The sequence below is a fragment of the Oreochromis niloticus genome, unplaced genomic scaffold, assembly GCF_001858045.2.
Source record: "Oreochromis niloticus isolate F11D_XX unplaced genomic scaffold, O_niloticus_UMD_NMBU tig00000744_pilon, whole genome shotgun sequence".
NCBI classification, from domain to species: Eukaryota; Metazoa; Chordata; class Actinopteri; order Cichliformes; family Cichlidae; genus Oreochromis; species Oreochromis niloticus.
The window spans coordinates 182,356-197,152 of record NW_020327232.1 but is presented as its reverse complement, the minus strand read 5'-3'; the positions used below and the strand labels follow the sequence as shown (position 1 = coordinate 197,152).

General features: G+C 40.7%; 1 protein-coding gene across 3 annotated transcripts; it reads left to right on the top strand.

The window, feature by feature from the left end:
- Nucleotides 1-4,009: 4,009 nt before the first annotated feature.
- LOC102081479 (uncharacterized) lies at nt 4,010-11,969 on the top strand. Of its 3 annotated transcripts, none has more exons than XM_025904316.1 (6): nt 4,010-4,313; nt 8,576-8,926; nt 9,018-9,143; nt 10,047-10,373; nt 11,048-11,377; nt 11,821-11,969. In XM_025904316.1, the coding sequence occupies exons 1-6, from the start codon at nt 4,283-4,285 to the stop codon at nt 11,859-11,861; spliced, it is 1,206 nt and encodes a 401-aa protein (XP_025760101.1). In that variant the 5' UTR covers nt 4,010-4,282; the 3' UTR covers nt 11,862-11,969. The 3 variants fall into 3 exon arrangements, with proteins under 3 accessions (XP_025760101.1, XP_025760100.1, XP_025760102.1); XM_025904315.1 differs by lacking the exon at nt 11,821-11,969 and adding an exon at nt 11,445-11,801 and having other exon boundaries at nt 11,048-11,358; XM_025904317.1 differs by lacking the exon at nt 11,821-11,969 and adding an exon at nt 11,445-11,802 and having other exon boundaries at nt 4,011-4,313.
- The last annotated feature ends 2,828 nt before the right edge of the window (nt 11,970-14,797 follow it).

The following is a 14,797-nucleotide window of genomic DNA, read 5'->3' as shown; positions in this document are numbered from 1 at the left end:
TGGACTTGCTGGCTTTAATGTAAAAAGCCTGTTGTGTAACTTTAATGAGGCAGTTGGACTAAAACAGTATTGCTCATCAAGGTAAACATCTGAGGAATAAGGAAACTGTTACTTGTCCTTTTACTCAGTGTTCTTTTAATCGCACGTTTACTAAAGTTTTACATCACATAAGTCATTTTCACAATCATTCTACTTTAAAAGATTTCGAGACAGAGCTTATTGTTCTCTGAACTTCCTTGTTTGCTGAACGGCAGGTAAAGTGCATCTTTTTGTTTGTTTGCTTTTGTGCGTTTGTGTTTTCTCTAACGGGCCTCAGATGACTGTTTGCTTAAATTTGGGTCTCAAAGAATCTTTTTTTTATTCTGCCTGTACTCTCCACCCCTCTTCTTCTATTGCTCAGGTTGAAGCAGAATTTGCCCGTCTTACATCTGTTGACCTGAAAGGGTTCCTTTTTGCTGTGCTTGACCATTATGGAGAGGTTCGTGGAGCTGTACAAAATCAAGAGCGGCATAGAAGGGCTAACTAGGCTCATAAGATGCTTCGGTGATGATGTAAGTGTTCAACTGCGAAATCTAATCCTTTGTTTAAGTTTTAGGTTATCCAGTTCAACTGAAGAACTCATTGAAAGAAAGCTGATAAGTAAAGTCTGTCATCATATTTCACAACTGGACATTTAGTGTGGTAACTTTTACAGAATCTGTGTATATTGGTGGTAGGTTGGATATCATATTCTACTTGAATGTCCTGATAAGCCTGATTCAAAATCTCCAATGATAATCATATATTGATGGAATTATGTATCAAAAAGCTGTGAATTTGGAGCTGTCTACATGCTTCATAAACACTGTTTAAAAAGCGTTTTTGTTTTCTTTTTGACTTCTTTGACCAGAGCCCTACACAAAGGAAGAGCACAGAGGACCTCATTTTCTAAAGGAAGATCCCTCACACACTTTCAAGACTGTGAAGGTTAGCATTGTTTCTTTTAGTAAATTTAATAATGACAGCACCACAGTGGATTTTAAATGAAACATGTGGCATCTATGAAACAATAGATGCCACATGATAACATGTGTACTTTTTCCTCACCAAATGTATTATTACAAGATCTTTGACACTGGATTTGGTCTGGGTTTCAGAGAAACTAACTGGCAAGCTAGCATTGATATTATTAGTGTCTTGTGTTTATTCATGTCTTCACCAGGGTCTTTGACATTTCGCTGCTGTACTGTTCACTTCAGCTTTACGTTTGATTTCTCACATTGTATATTGTAATGGCAGAGATATTAGGATATTTAAGGGGCTGCAGTGGCTGCTACAGCTGTGGGGGGCAATACTTTGGTGAAATGTCCTGGACCCTGGAAAAGAGACTGTGTAGACTGGGTAAGCAATTAAAGGTTACTGGCCGAGAGTCATTGGGCAGCTGGGTAAAGGTGGATGTTGATATTCAGTGCCAATTATGCAACCTGTTCAGCCATGTTTATATGCTCTTTTTTCATGCTGTTAATATAGGGGGAAAAATAAACTTTAATCAATAAACTGATTAAAGAAGCATTGTCTATGGAGCCACAATCTGATCCTGTAGTGTAGCTGCAGTTTGCACATCTCATGTATTCTCAGCCAGATTTGGTTTAGAGCACAGCCAATATTTAGCATACGTAGATTTAAATTCACACACTGGTGATGGCAAGCTACATTGTAGCCACAGCCGCCCTGGGGTGCACTGACAGAGGCGAGGCTGCCGGACACTGACGCCACCAGTAGGCAACAGGTGAAGTGTCTTGCCCAAGGACACGACTGAAACTGTCAAGAGCCGGGGCTCGAACCGGCAACCTTCCGATTATAAGACGAACTGTCAACTCTTGAGCCACGATTCAGTCATCCACCCATGTGTGTGAATGACTGAATGTGTAAAGCACTTTGGAGTCCTTAGGGGACTAGTAAAGCGCTATACAAATACAGACCATTTACCATTTAAATTGAAAATTTTGTGTGAATTCTGCAATTGAAGACATGCTCAGTTATTTATGAACATGATCTTTGTTTAAAGCAAGAAATGGATTTGTAACATGGGCGTGCATCTCATTCTGAAAAAACTAATAAGTGTTACCCAAAGCCAATCACCATCATCCAAAGCATCAGTATGGCTCTTCTTTGGAAAGACATGAATTCTTAAGCACAAGGGATATTGTGTAATTGTAATTGTGTAATTTTATTTTATCTTTTGTCTTTGAACCCTTTTATAGCCGACAGGTATTGAAGACACGTTTTCTAAGAGGATGAAAGTTGGCATTGCGATGGTGAAAGAAGAAGACATCATCGATGTGTTGGTTGTCCTTGAGGCGGCAGTAATCCTGTCTAATCTGAGGAATGTCTCAAGTGCCATTTCCATGCTGATGGGCCTTCTTTTTGCCCTCAACATAGACTATCCAAAGGAACTTAAGGACATCTTTGAAGTCATTCAGAACATCCTAATGAACATTGGTGGAAGGCAGTGCGTCTCACTAGTGCATGGTCTAAGAAACAGACTCTTGCAGAAAGCCATGCAGAACTGTAATTGTATGCTCACAGCATACAATTGCCTTAGTGTTAAGGACAGTTTTTATTTTACTGTTTGTTTTTTTATTCTTGCAAGTTCTCATTCTCACTTTTGTATGTCACTAAATGATTACACTTTACATTCCAGATTAGACAATTACTCATTTGTTCATGGTTTAAGAAACTTATGTGAACAACAATATAATGGTGGACTCTGCAGATGCTTATCTCATGCAAGTCAGTAGTTTTTCCTTTGTTTTGCAATTGAGCAGACTCAAACTGATGTATCTGAAATATCCATATTATCAAATGTTTCAGAAGCATGCACTCATTTTCAGAGATATTGGTTCTGTGGAATTTGTTGCAATTGTAAACGAAGACAAATACAAGAGTTTGATGTCTTAGTTGTTATAAACTGATCTTTACTGTCACTTATCAAAGGTTTTGTACTATTTTAATATTTCACGTTTTATGCTAACAGGTGTGACTGAGCACAATGAAGTTTAAAAAAATTGCAAATGTAAAGAATAACTTTTATAAAATAGCAAGTGTCCCGTTGATACATTACATTAATGCAGACTTTATGTTGTTACTTCACAAGAATCACTACTGCTCCGAGAGTATTGGTCAGAATTTAATCTTCACCCAAACTGGGCTCAAGACCAAGTTCAAATTTATTGTTTCACAGGGAGCAACCTTTGAGTTTTGATGGATTGTGAGAAAGATGAGCTACGTCACTGATTTTTCTGTTTCTCAGATGACTAAGATGGCACAATAAATGGTGAATGTTGGGTGCTCATGAGTAATTGTCTTGTCATGTTCTTAAAACAAACTTTCTGTATGAAATGATCAGATAGACTTTAATGGAATCTGTGGGTTTTTATTGTTTTTCTGTAAACAACAGAAAATTAATTTAAAGGAATGTAGATATTTAAACCTGAGATCTAAGATAAACCTAACAGGTAGTTTTGCTGAAATGGATGTTAGAAAGCTTAAAAAAAAAAACTTAAGGTGTTTAATACACATTTTTCTTTACATCCACTCAATCAACTCTGATAATTAAAATGAAACTGATTTACAAGTTCACTCAGCTACCTTAAGGAGCTCAGTTAATTAATAAACTTAAATCAACTTAGCTAACAGATTATGTTAGTTAAGCTAAAATAGATTCCTAAGTTAAAAGAACTACTAAAGTATTTGAATTAACTAAAAAACCCAAGTCAACTGAACTAGGACAAGAGTTTAAACAATAGATTATTTTAATTTAGCTGAAAGGGTTTTCCCAAGTAAAAATGACAATTAAAGGAGTTGAACTGACTAACAAATCTCAGTCAACTAAACTAAGACAAAAGTTTAGACAACGTGATTTTTCATTAAGATAACAATTGGTTGTGTTATAAGAACAAACTCTATTTCTTGACTTAACTTAAAATTTTAAGGCAGCCCTGTACCTGATATTTTTAAGTTGAAACAACAAGTTAGATTTTACAGTGTGGAAACAAACACTGTAGTGTGACATGAGTGAGTTCAGCTCCAAGCAGACACTAAAATGATTTATATACTTGTTTTCTTCAATTTTAGATTGGAATCCACTGCGTGCATGATTGGAGCTGATTCCTCCTAAAGCTTAGATCCTGGAGCCCTGCTGTGACAGTGAAAGTAAACCGGTGATTGTGCGTCTTTCTCTGGGTGTGCCTGCAGTCTGTCTGAGGATCAGATTGAACGGGACTTTGACTGCAGGAGGAAGATGCAGTTGATGCCGCTGCTCCTCTTACTCGGTAAGAAAGACGCTCTGATTCTCTGCATGCACACACACTGACGTCTGCTCTCTGTGTCCTGATCAAACCTCTGCGGCTATCATGCAGGGCGGATCAAACAGATCAGCCTCCATCAGGTCCTCAGTTTGTTCTGGACTCCACATTTAAAACAAACACCTCTGAGCTCAGTTTACGTTACACACAGACAGGAAACACTTATACTAACGAGGCTACACACGAGAACCAGTAAGCTATCAGAGACACAGTTAGCTCACATTTTAGCTCCTCGCTGCTCCCATGCTATCCTCACATCTCCACTTGCTGTGAATGCTTGGATTTTCCTGCGCTTCTACTTTGAGTTTTATGGTAGTGCATCTCCTCTCCTGATTATTGCTCGTGTCAAAAGATCAATCAGGCAGTAAATATCTTTTTATCATGTGTTACATGCGTGTGTTGTTTGTTTGTTTCGGAATCTGTGTATGCCAGTTCACCTGTGCAGGGGCTCGGCTGTAATTGGTGGACGGAAAGAACGGCCTGATGTAACTGGCTCCCGCTGTGGACGTAATCTATGAAAAGACGACGAAAGAGCCGCGGTGTGTGAGGACCGCGGTCAAGTGAGCCGTCATTTATGAGCCGCGGTCAAGCCAGCCGCTTCTTCTCCGCCGCATAAATTTCCTTGCGCTTTTACACCACTCTTTACGGTAGCGCCTTTTATGGAGTTAAATCAGGGCCATAATGTTTGTGTAGTTAAAAGAAAAATTTGAAATCGAAAATATGTAAACTGAAAGCAAAAGTCACATTTTTAGAGTGAACTTTGAAAAAGAAAGAGTTGGATTTAAAATAAAATCAAACGTTTTGAATATTTGTATTAACTGAAAACCCAATGGTTCTTTTATCTATAATTTCTCTGAGTAAACTTTATTTAAAAATTTTCAGTAATCTTTTTTTCATTATTATTATTTTTAAGAAATCTATTCAGTCTCAGATTACATTTTTTCAGATTCAGATCTTTTAAATTAATGTACAAAAAAAAATTCTTCAGGTTCGGATTTTTCTCTCAGCTTCAGTTTTTTTTTTCACTTTCAGATCTCTATTTTTCAGTTACAGACTTTTGGCCCTGTTTTGGCCTGGTGGGCGTGGCTACACAGAGAGGGGCGGGGAATCATGAGTGACAGCCGACCGCTGCAGGCTCAAGATGGTCCATTTTTCATGTTGCCTTCAGGAAACCTGGGAATGAACATAATTTATCAAACTCCTCCTGCACTGTATTATTTGATAATGTTTAGAAAACATGTCATGCATAACTGCTAAAACTCAGTTACTAAAGCTTACACATTACTATGTGTACAAATTACGCCGTAACTCACCTGATTGTTCGCGCCAGCAGTGTTGTTGGAAGACGACGCCATCGTTCACTGAGGGACAAGTTAACAGCAGCCCCCACCCGATACAATGTGCGCTACTTTGAGAGCATGGGAAATGACCACTTCTCACGTAGTGGCTGGGAAAACGTCTCACAATTGATCAGTTACGGCGTAATTTGTACACATTACTGCTTGAACGAGCTTTAGTAAAACGCTGAAACCGGAGAAATAAAACGTGCGAGGGGAACGATAACGACGACTAGAGTCTCCCGATCGTTTACTCTCGCTGTCCTGTGAACCAAGGTTATTATCGTTAACGAAAACTAACGAAATAACGAAAACTAGAAGTGAAAAAACATTTTCGTTAACGGAAATAAAAATAAAAACAAAAAAGGAAAACTAACTAAAACTGTAATGAGTGTTCACAAAACTAACTAAAATTAACTGAATTTATTGCAAAAATGCGTTTAGTTTTCGTTGATGTGTGCGTGTCATACAATAGTCAAGGGTGAAAATGAAGTTTAGTTTCCAGGTTTTTTTCTTGCTGTGTCTCATTATGCCAGCAGGTGGCAGTACGTTAGTCGAGTCGTCTGTGTCGCTGCTCCGTCCACGCGCAGAATCATGTCAGGAAAAGTCGGGAGAAAGCGCCAGAGTCCAATTTGGGATTACTTTGAATATGACTGTGTTTTGGATAAAGCAAGTGTCTTGTAGTGGAAAGAGACAAATTATGAGGGACATTTCTAAAGGGAAAAAAATCCCACAAACCTTAAAGTGCACTTGAAAAGCTCACACAAGAAGGCTAACCTAGCTTACCTGGAGAAGGTAAGGGAGCACGCCCAACCCTCATCCCCAGAAACAGAAGCTAACCCCAGGCAAGGCAGCGTGATGCATCCCGAGACAACAGGACTGGGATATCTACATAACTGTGTGAGTCAATTGCCTTAACACCCGGTGCTGCAAGAGTTAATAGTCTCATTGGGGCCAAGATATACATTTTATAGTTGCCTGGTATCAATGGTTGTTCATCTGCCTTTATTTATTTATTTATTTATTTATTTATTTATTTAAAGAACCCATAGGTGGGAATGTGAGTTGTCTGTCTCTGCGTGTTAGCCCTGCGACAGACAGGCGACCTGTGCAGGGTGCAGGGTATGGTAGCTGGAATAGCAACATACCCAAGGATAAGCAGAAGAATGACTGATATGATGAAACTGGGATTTTGTTACACTTAATTATTGCAAACACAACTAAAACTATAACTGAAACTAATCAAAACTAAACTGAAACTAAGGATTTTCAAAAAATAAAAACTAAACTAAACTAGCAAACAATTTGTAAAAACTAATTAAAACTAATATAAAATTGAAAATCTGAAGTCAAAACGAAATAAAAATAAAAACTAATGAAAATTGCAAAACTATTAAAACCCTGCTGTGAACAACACCGGCGTGGTGTTAATTGTTTGCTGTTTTCGCGATCGCGTCGCGCATGAGGATATCACCAGGTAAACTCGCGACATTTTTAAACATTTTGTTGTTCAACAGCATCAAGACTGACGGAGTGTGTTTGAGATAACCTCACAAGTGTCACAGATGACACATTTGGCATTTTTTTTGCTGGTTTGTCGGTAGCAGCTCCTGAAACGCAAGACTGCCACACATCTGTTCGACCAACGCCAGTTAATCTAAACGCCAGTTAATCTGGAACACTGTCCAGCCCCACGCACGGGGCAATCCGCTGTAACTCGCTAATGGAAATTTGCCGCGTTATGGTGTTAATGTCATTTTAACAAGATTAACGCTTACAGCACTAGTGGGAACACAACGAATATGACTGCACATTTATGCCGACATCATCCTAGTGCAAAGACAAGTGGAAGCAGACAAAAACAACTAGCACGCATACTACAAACTTTACCCGAGTCATTTAGACCAGCGGTCCCCAACCTTTTTTGCGCCACGGACCGGTTTATGCCCGACAATATTTTCACGGATCGGCCTTTAAGGTGTCGCGGATAAATACAACAAAATAAAACTAGTACCGGTACCGACAAAAAGAAGATTTATTCATAACACATGGGAAAAAACCCAGGAAAACCGAGTTAACGATAAAAACGATAACAAAATAACGCTGAAAACCGATAAAAATCCTGAAAACCACACATTTCACGCCTGAGCCTCAACTCTCGCGGCCAAACGACTCACGGACCGGTACCGGTCCGAGGCCCGGGGGTTGGGGACCGCTGATTTAGACAGCCGTTAGCACATGATTCTCCTTATGGGGACCTGATATGTTTAATATGCTGCTGAGAATATACTCCAGAAGAAGCGTACAGTATAGCTTTTATTTTGGAAAGACCCATTTCTCTGTAATACACTCTCTTTTCCAAAGATGAGTGATTCCTCGATCAGATAGATTTATTTTATTTTTTAATTATTTTGTTGTTTCAGCAACATTACATTTAAAAACTGTACTTTTGAGTTAAAATATATATTTATAATTTTAATAAATGACAAATTAAAAAGGCATGAACATTTTTTGCATCGAAAAAATATCGAACCGTGACACCAAAGTATCGAACCGAACCGTGAATTTTGTGTATCGTTGCAGCCCTATTATATAGGTACACATGTCACACACAAATCCACCACCAAATGTTCCAGCATGGACAGCATCAGAGATGTGTCCATCAGAGGGACGGCTCAGAGTCAGACAGGCTGACATGTTTGCACATGTGCAGAAGACGTCTGCTTCTACTGAGTCACTCACTTTCCTGGTTGTTGACTCAGTCGGCTCCTCTTTACCTGTTTAGTTCATCTGTGAACCATCAGGAAACACTTTGGAACTTTACCTGATGTCCCGAGTCTCTCAGCTGTTACGAAATCACAGCACTCACCTGCTTTATATTTTTATCCTCAGGTTCCCAGCATGCCTCAGGGGTGGAGGTGGAGGTGTATGAGGGGGTGGAGTCTGTCCTGCTGCCCTGTCAGGTACAAGCTGATGTTACCATTGACTCCACAGCAGCAGTGTGGGACCGTGAGGAGCTCAAGGAGCCAAAAGTCCACGTGCGTCTGCCGAGTGGTGACGATTTTAAAGATCAGAACATTCGTTACTTCAGTCGAACATCACTGAGAGCTGACGCTCTGCAGACTGGAGACCTCAGCCTCACTCTGAGGAACCCCACAGTCTCTGACAGTGGAAACTACACCTGCACATACCGCAAGTATGGACAAGATCGGAACAAGACCTATGTAGACCTGAAGGTCACAGGTCAGTGCTGTCAGGTCAGATGCATGCTAATGGGGATTTATAACAAATCTGTTGGTTGATGTTCAGGTTGTTTATTTTGTGTCGATTACAGAACTTCCTCCTCGTTCTGCAGTCTGGTTTAAAGTCCTCTCAGGTGTCCTGGTTCCTGTGGTTCTTCTGGCTGTTACGTTTGGTGCATATCTGTCTTGTAGATACAAAAAGTTAAAGAACAAAGAAGGTGAGTGTTTTATTGCAACATCTGATGAAATATCAGAACCTTGAAGGTAATCAGCAAAGTTTGATTTGGTGATTTGACAACACCATAGCTGACGTCTCTGTCCTGAATGAGTTGTTGGTGATCTTTATATCACTGATGGTTACCAAGAACTGTTAGATCATAGTTATCCTGTACAGGAAGTCTGGACTGACTCTTTGTTTGAAGGGCCAAAGTTTCGGGTATTATCATTATAGGCTAACAGAAACTAACTAAAGCTGGTAGTGAGGAGACGCGCTGAGCTCTAAGTGCCTGCAGCAGTGTCCATCCTGCTATCCACTGATGATGCAACTGACTGATAACATAACAGTTAGGTGAAATCAATAACCACACCTGTTAATTTCAGCTCTAATGTTCCTTCTCTTGGTAAAATGGATTAGTCTTATAATAGTGGTTAAAGAAAAAAAGGCCCCATTGATAGAAAAAGCTGTGACAACCATTAAAGAAGCTCATCTCCAGGCTAGAAGCTCCAGAAAACACAGAGTAACATCATGACAGCAGGTCCATGTGTTACCCTGTCTATGGTTTACTGTAGGTGCAGTCAGATGTGTGATGAAATGAGTGTTACAGAAACACTCGACTGTGTCCACCTCTCCCTCGAGCTTTTAGACTCTTCACAGCTTTGACTCGAGTGAAACCATGAGACACTGAAAGCTTTGACTCTGGTTGTTTCTGACAGACACATTCAGTTCAGCTCTGCTGCTGATTGGACACCAAACACAGCACAGTCTCTTCATGGAGCAAAGGAACACGTTTCAGACTGGAACCAGTCCAACGTCTTTTACTGTAAATATTTCACTTCATCCTGTCAAAGGAAGTTTGCTGCTGATGCTGTGCAGCTCATGTTGTGCTTGGTTGTTCTTTCAGTTCGTGAGGTGGAGGTGGGTTCAGGTGTGGAGTTTGCCAAGCTGTCCTGCAAAGCCACAGTTCACCTGTCTGAGGTAAATAAAGTCGTGTGGAAGGACAGAGATGGCAGGATAGTCCACGTGTATCAGAAAGACTCTGAGCAGCCTGAAAAACAGCACAGACGTTACAGGAACCGAACAGAAATGAATGAAGACCCGCTGAAGACTGGAGACCTCAGTCTGACACTGAAATACCCCACACACACAGACAGAGACACCTACACCTGCACCGTCTACGGCAGGAAGGGAAAAGTCCTGATGGAGAAAAAAGTGGAGCTGAAAGTCGAAGGTCAGTGCCCAGATGATCCTTATTCACAGTTTGTGTGTGACAAGTCAGTGGTTTGTAATGATTGAAGTAATTTGTGGGAGAGAAACTGGTAAATGTCAGCAGTTAATGTATCAGCCAGGCTCAAAGATAAGTTTGTGGGAAAGTGTAAATTTTATTCAGTTTTTGTAGTGGTTCAGATATTGTGAAGACGTTCATGAGATAAGATGAGTGTAAGAGAATCAGACATAAGACTTCAGAGCTTTGACTCTATCAGCCTGGCTACAGTGTTGCAAAAAAAACCAAAACCCTGAGCTCATTCACAATGTTTTAAAATGAGATGAGTGATGAGAAACTTTACAACAGCAGCAGGTGTCTGCAGAGAGGTGTGTGAGCCTGAAACATCCTGGTCTCAGTGTTGCATACAGATTTCCCTAAATGCTTCTTCCAAAGCTGGATAGATGCTGTCTCTCCTCATCAGAGCAGTTTTCCCAGAATCTAAGAGACCCACATCATGTCTACACACGACAGCCAGTGGTTTAAGGATAACGCTGGGCTATGAACAGGCTGTAAACATTTTATGTTGATTCAGCTTTTATGAAAAAACATAAATCTGGTGGATTAAATAAAAACATAAAGTCCACGACTGATGTGTCATCAATAACAAGTAAAATATTATATGTTTCTTGTCCTCTCAGAGTGTCAGCTGGTGGCGAAGGAGGAGGGGGCGGAGTCTGTCTCTCTTCCCTTTCAAACCACAGAAAACCTGCCTGACGACAGTGAAGTGGTGTGGAAATGTTATGAACCAGAATACAGGAAGGTCTACGTGTATGAGAACGGCTCTGATTGGCCAGACAAACAGGATGAACATTACAAAGGTCGCACTGAGATGAATGAAGACCCTCTGAAATGTGGAGACCTCAGTCTGACCCTGAGACACCCCACAGTGGGAGATGCTGGGAGATACGGATGTGAGGTCAACAGCAAGGAGGCCTGGAGATACAAGAGGGTGTGGCTCACAGTTACAGGTTAGTTAGTTAACTCATGTTTGTTTGTTTGTGTGTGTGAGGTGTGACTCTTGTGTTTCCTCTGCAGGGAAAAATCAGGCCGAGAAATAAACAGAGGCCATCAGGATCAGCTCCACTGATCCATCTGCTCTGATCACTGATCAATCAGTTTGATGCGTTTATTTGATTATTGATGAGTGAAGGACATCAGTGAACAGACAGTGCTGAAGTGGAAGATGCTGTCAGCTGCTAGTGAGGCCTGTTTAAGCCTGTTGTGTCCTATGTGTCTGTTCTCAGTATGATCACACAGCTAATGTATAAACTCCTACAAACCTGTGTTCTTGGAAAGTGCACTGTTGGCTGTTTCTGTAACTCTGACCAAATATAAGATGTGTCAGCGTCATGTGGAGCAAACGTTAACAATATCTGTGTGTATCTGTGGATGGTTTGTGGCTCGGCTGCAGGCGAGGGGAGGGGCACCGGGAAGGCTGGCGGGCACAGCTGAGATCCATCGCTGACCACACCTTTTTAGGAGCAGTGGGTGGAGCATGCTGGACACAGCTGTGTGAATGAAAATGTCTCAGAGCAAAATAAAAATGAGTTTGTCAGGAAACCTGTTCAGTTATCAGGTGTTTGTGTCACAGTGTCTGATGTAACAGCTGCCAAATACAAGACATCGTTTTCTCTTTGTCCAGCTCAGGGTTAAGTGGGGGAGGCTGTCATAGGGTAAAAGGTGGGGCACACCCAGTTACTGCCACCCACAGACATCTGCACTTATGGAGATTCAAAGGTTCAAATACAGAACTGCAGACTGGTGGCTGCTGTCAAATACAGCTGTTACCAACATAATGAGTTCACCTCGTGCCCACTAGAGGCCAGCAAAGTAAACCACAGAGGGAGCCAAACACTCGAGCGGTCCCACTGAAAGAAGCAGAACACTCAGCTCCTGTTTGCAGTGTTTCACAGGTGTTCCTGAACGCATCACTGTGATCCTGAAGAAAAGCTGAAACTCTCTTTTCCTGAGAGGATTTCTGCAGCTGATCCCAGTTAATGAACTAACACAGATCCAAACATGAGTTTGATATGAGTCTTTGAGTCTGTCCTGTCTGTGGATCACGGGACTGAAATCGTTTACAATTTAAAAATCAGGGAAGAAGAAAGTAATGATCTCATAGGAGGAACACGGCGGGTCTGTGTACCGCGCTGGAACGATAGCGCTGTGCAGGATGGCTGCTGTGTTCGCTTCGGATGACTACTCACCCCCACCCAACCCTGTGGCTTGTCATGTCTCTCACAATGTTGTGCTGTGGACATTTATGTGCTTTTGTGCAGAGGAGTTTTTTTGTTTCCTGTTCCCATGCTGTCCTACCATGCACAGCATGAGTAGAGGTCTCTTTTTTTCCTCCTGTACTTTCCCATTGTAGTGTACATTTCAGTGTTTTTTCTGTAACGCTACCGATCTCCGACTTGTATCCCCATGTAATGTCTGTGCTGTGTGTGTAACGTCGGAGGGAGTCCCATTTCACTGCAGGGCAACCTCCATGTGACGAATAAAGCTTTGATTGATTGATAAATGAAACAAACAAAATCTCAAGATGACTGAGAAAAAACATCAAATGTTTAAACTGAGAAAATGCATTATTAAAAAAGGCTTAGCTTATTTGAACCTGAAGGCAAACATGATAACAAACTCCATGTTTTATATGAATCAAAACACAAGTGGCCTTTTCTTGAGGGTGTTTTTCTTTTTGTGTGTGTGTGGAGTGTCTGTGCCCCTCAACAATAGTATTTAACTATTAATCACAATTTTGTTAAATAAAATGACCTGGATCGCAGCAGTCACATGACTACCATTAAGCAATGATCGCCCTTAACGGCAGAGTGCACTGGTTACGAGGTGGGAGCGAGCTCACAAAGCGCACGCGCAGTTTTTACTTCATGGGTTTTGCAGAGCTGTAGGAGAAACACAAATAAACTGGGAGACAGACTGATGCAAAGGAAACCAGTAAGTAGGTGTACAGCGTGGCAACTGACGAATTGAAACAAACGAGCGTGCTGTGTGTGTAATAGTGCGACAAACAATACCTGCACAGATGTGATGCTCATTAGCTGCCAGCTCACTGGGTACAGCAGTCAGCGGTCTGTAGGTCTGTGCACCGCTTTAGGGAACATATTTAGTTTTACAGTAAGTTACAGGACCCCCCCCCTTTCTATGCATACGCACATTATTATAATTATAATATTAAAAGAACATACATTAAGAAACAGATTAGATTTATACTTCAAATATGACAAAAAGCTGATTTTACAGCAGCAACATTTTGTGTCTCTACAGCTTAAATATTTTATAAGCATAATTAAGTAATAGCTCAATACAATAGCAAATTCAGCAAATTGTGTTCTCCGATGGACAGCAAGTGGAGAGAAGATGGAAGGAGGAAGAGAGTCAGACAGTATTTCACAGGCAAAGTTTATTTTCACATTTTTTGTTGCCTTGTGTTTCCAAGCGCTGTCACCAATCTTTGCATTTTATCATTATCTCATAACACTTGTTTAATCAGCTCCCATCTCTCCTGTGGACTCTTTAATCTCTCAGTCTCAGACCAACAGCGCTGCCCTCCAGCAACATTGTACCCATCAGGTAAAACACAGGCTACGTGTGCTCTGATCGGCCTCTGAGGAGTAATCTAAGTGTGTGAGGGGAAAGGACAAAAGAATATTGAAATATCTTTTCTATCATTGAAAAAACAAAGTCAGATTTTTGTTTTCAGAATTTCAACTTCCTGATTCATCTTCTTCCAATTATCTGGTCGTGGATCTGTTCTCTAAGTAGAGAAGTCCAGACCTCCCTCTTCCCAACACCACCAGTCCACCCGAGAGATATAATCCAGCAGGTCCTCACCCAGGAAACAGAGAAAACAACACCGAAAGAATAAATGAACTCTAATCAATATATTACCTGTAAATTAAGTCAAAATGTTTTGATAATAACCCAAAATTTCGACTTATGAATGGGAAAAAGTTAAAGCCTTTTTGTCCCACGTTGTTTGAACAGTTTGGTCCACGAGACATGAGAGGAGGCTGATATTAATAAAGTTAAACCTGTTGGAAAGAAACAGGCAGTAAAAACTTGTGTGAGTTAAAAGATTTATAAATATGAGAACTTTATCACCAACACACGGGAGAATCTGATGGACTACAGTCAGGTATGATTATTACAGTGGAGTAAACGAATGTTTACACTGACAGTTGTAGTTTTTATTCTTTCAGCTGACGGTGTTTCACAGTTTGAGAGCAACAATGAGCACAAAGACAGAACTCAGACAGGCTTGTCCTTGATACTGTAATACATTCAGTAATCACATTACAGTTACAGTCAGTGTTGGTCAAGTTACTTGAAAAAAGTAATCAGTAACTAATTACTGATTACTTCCCCCCAAA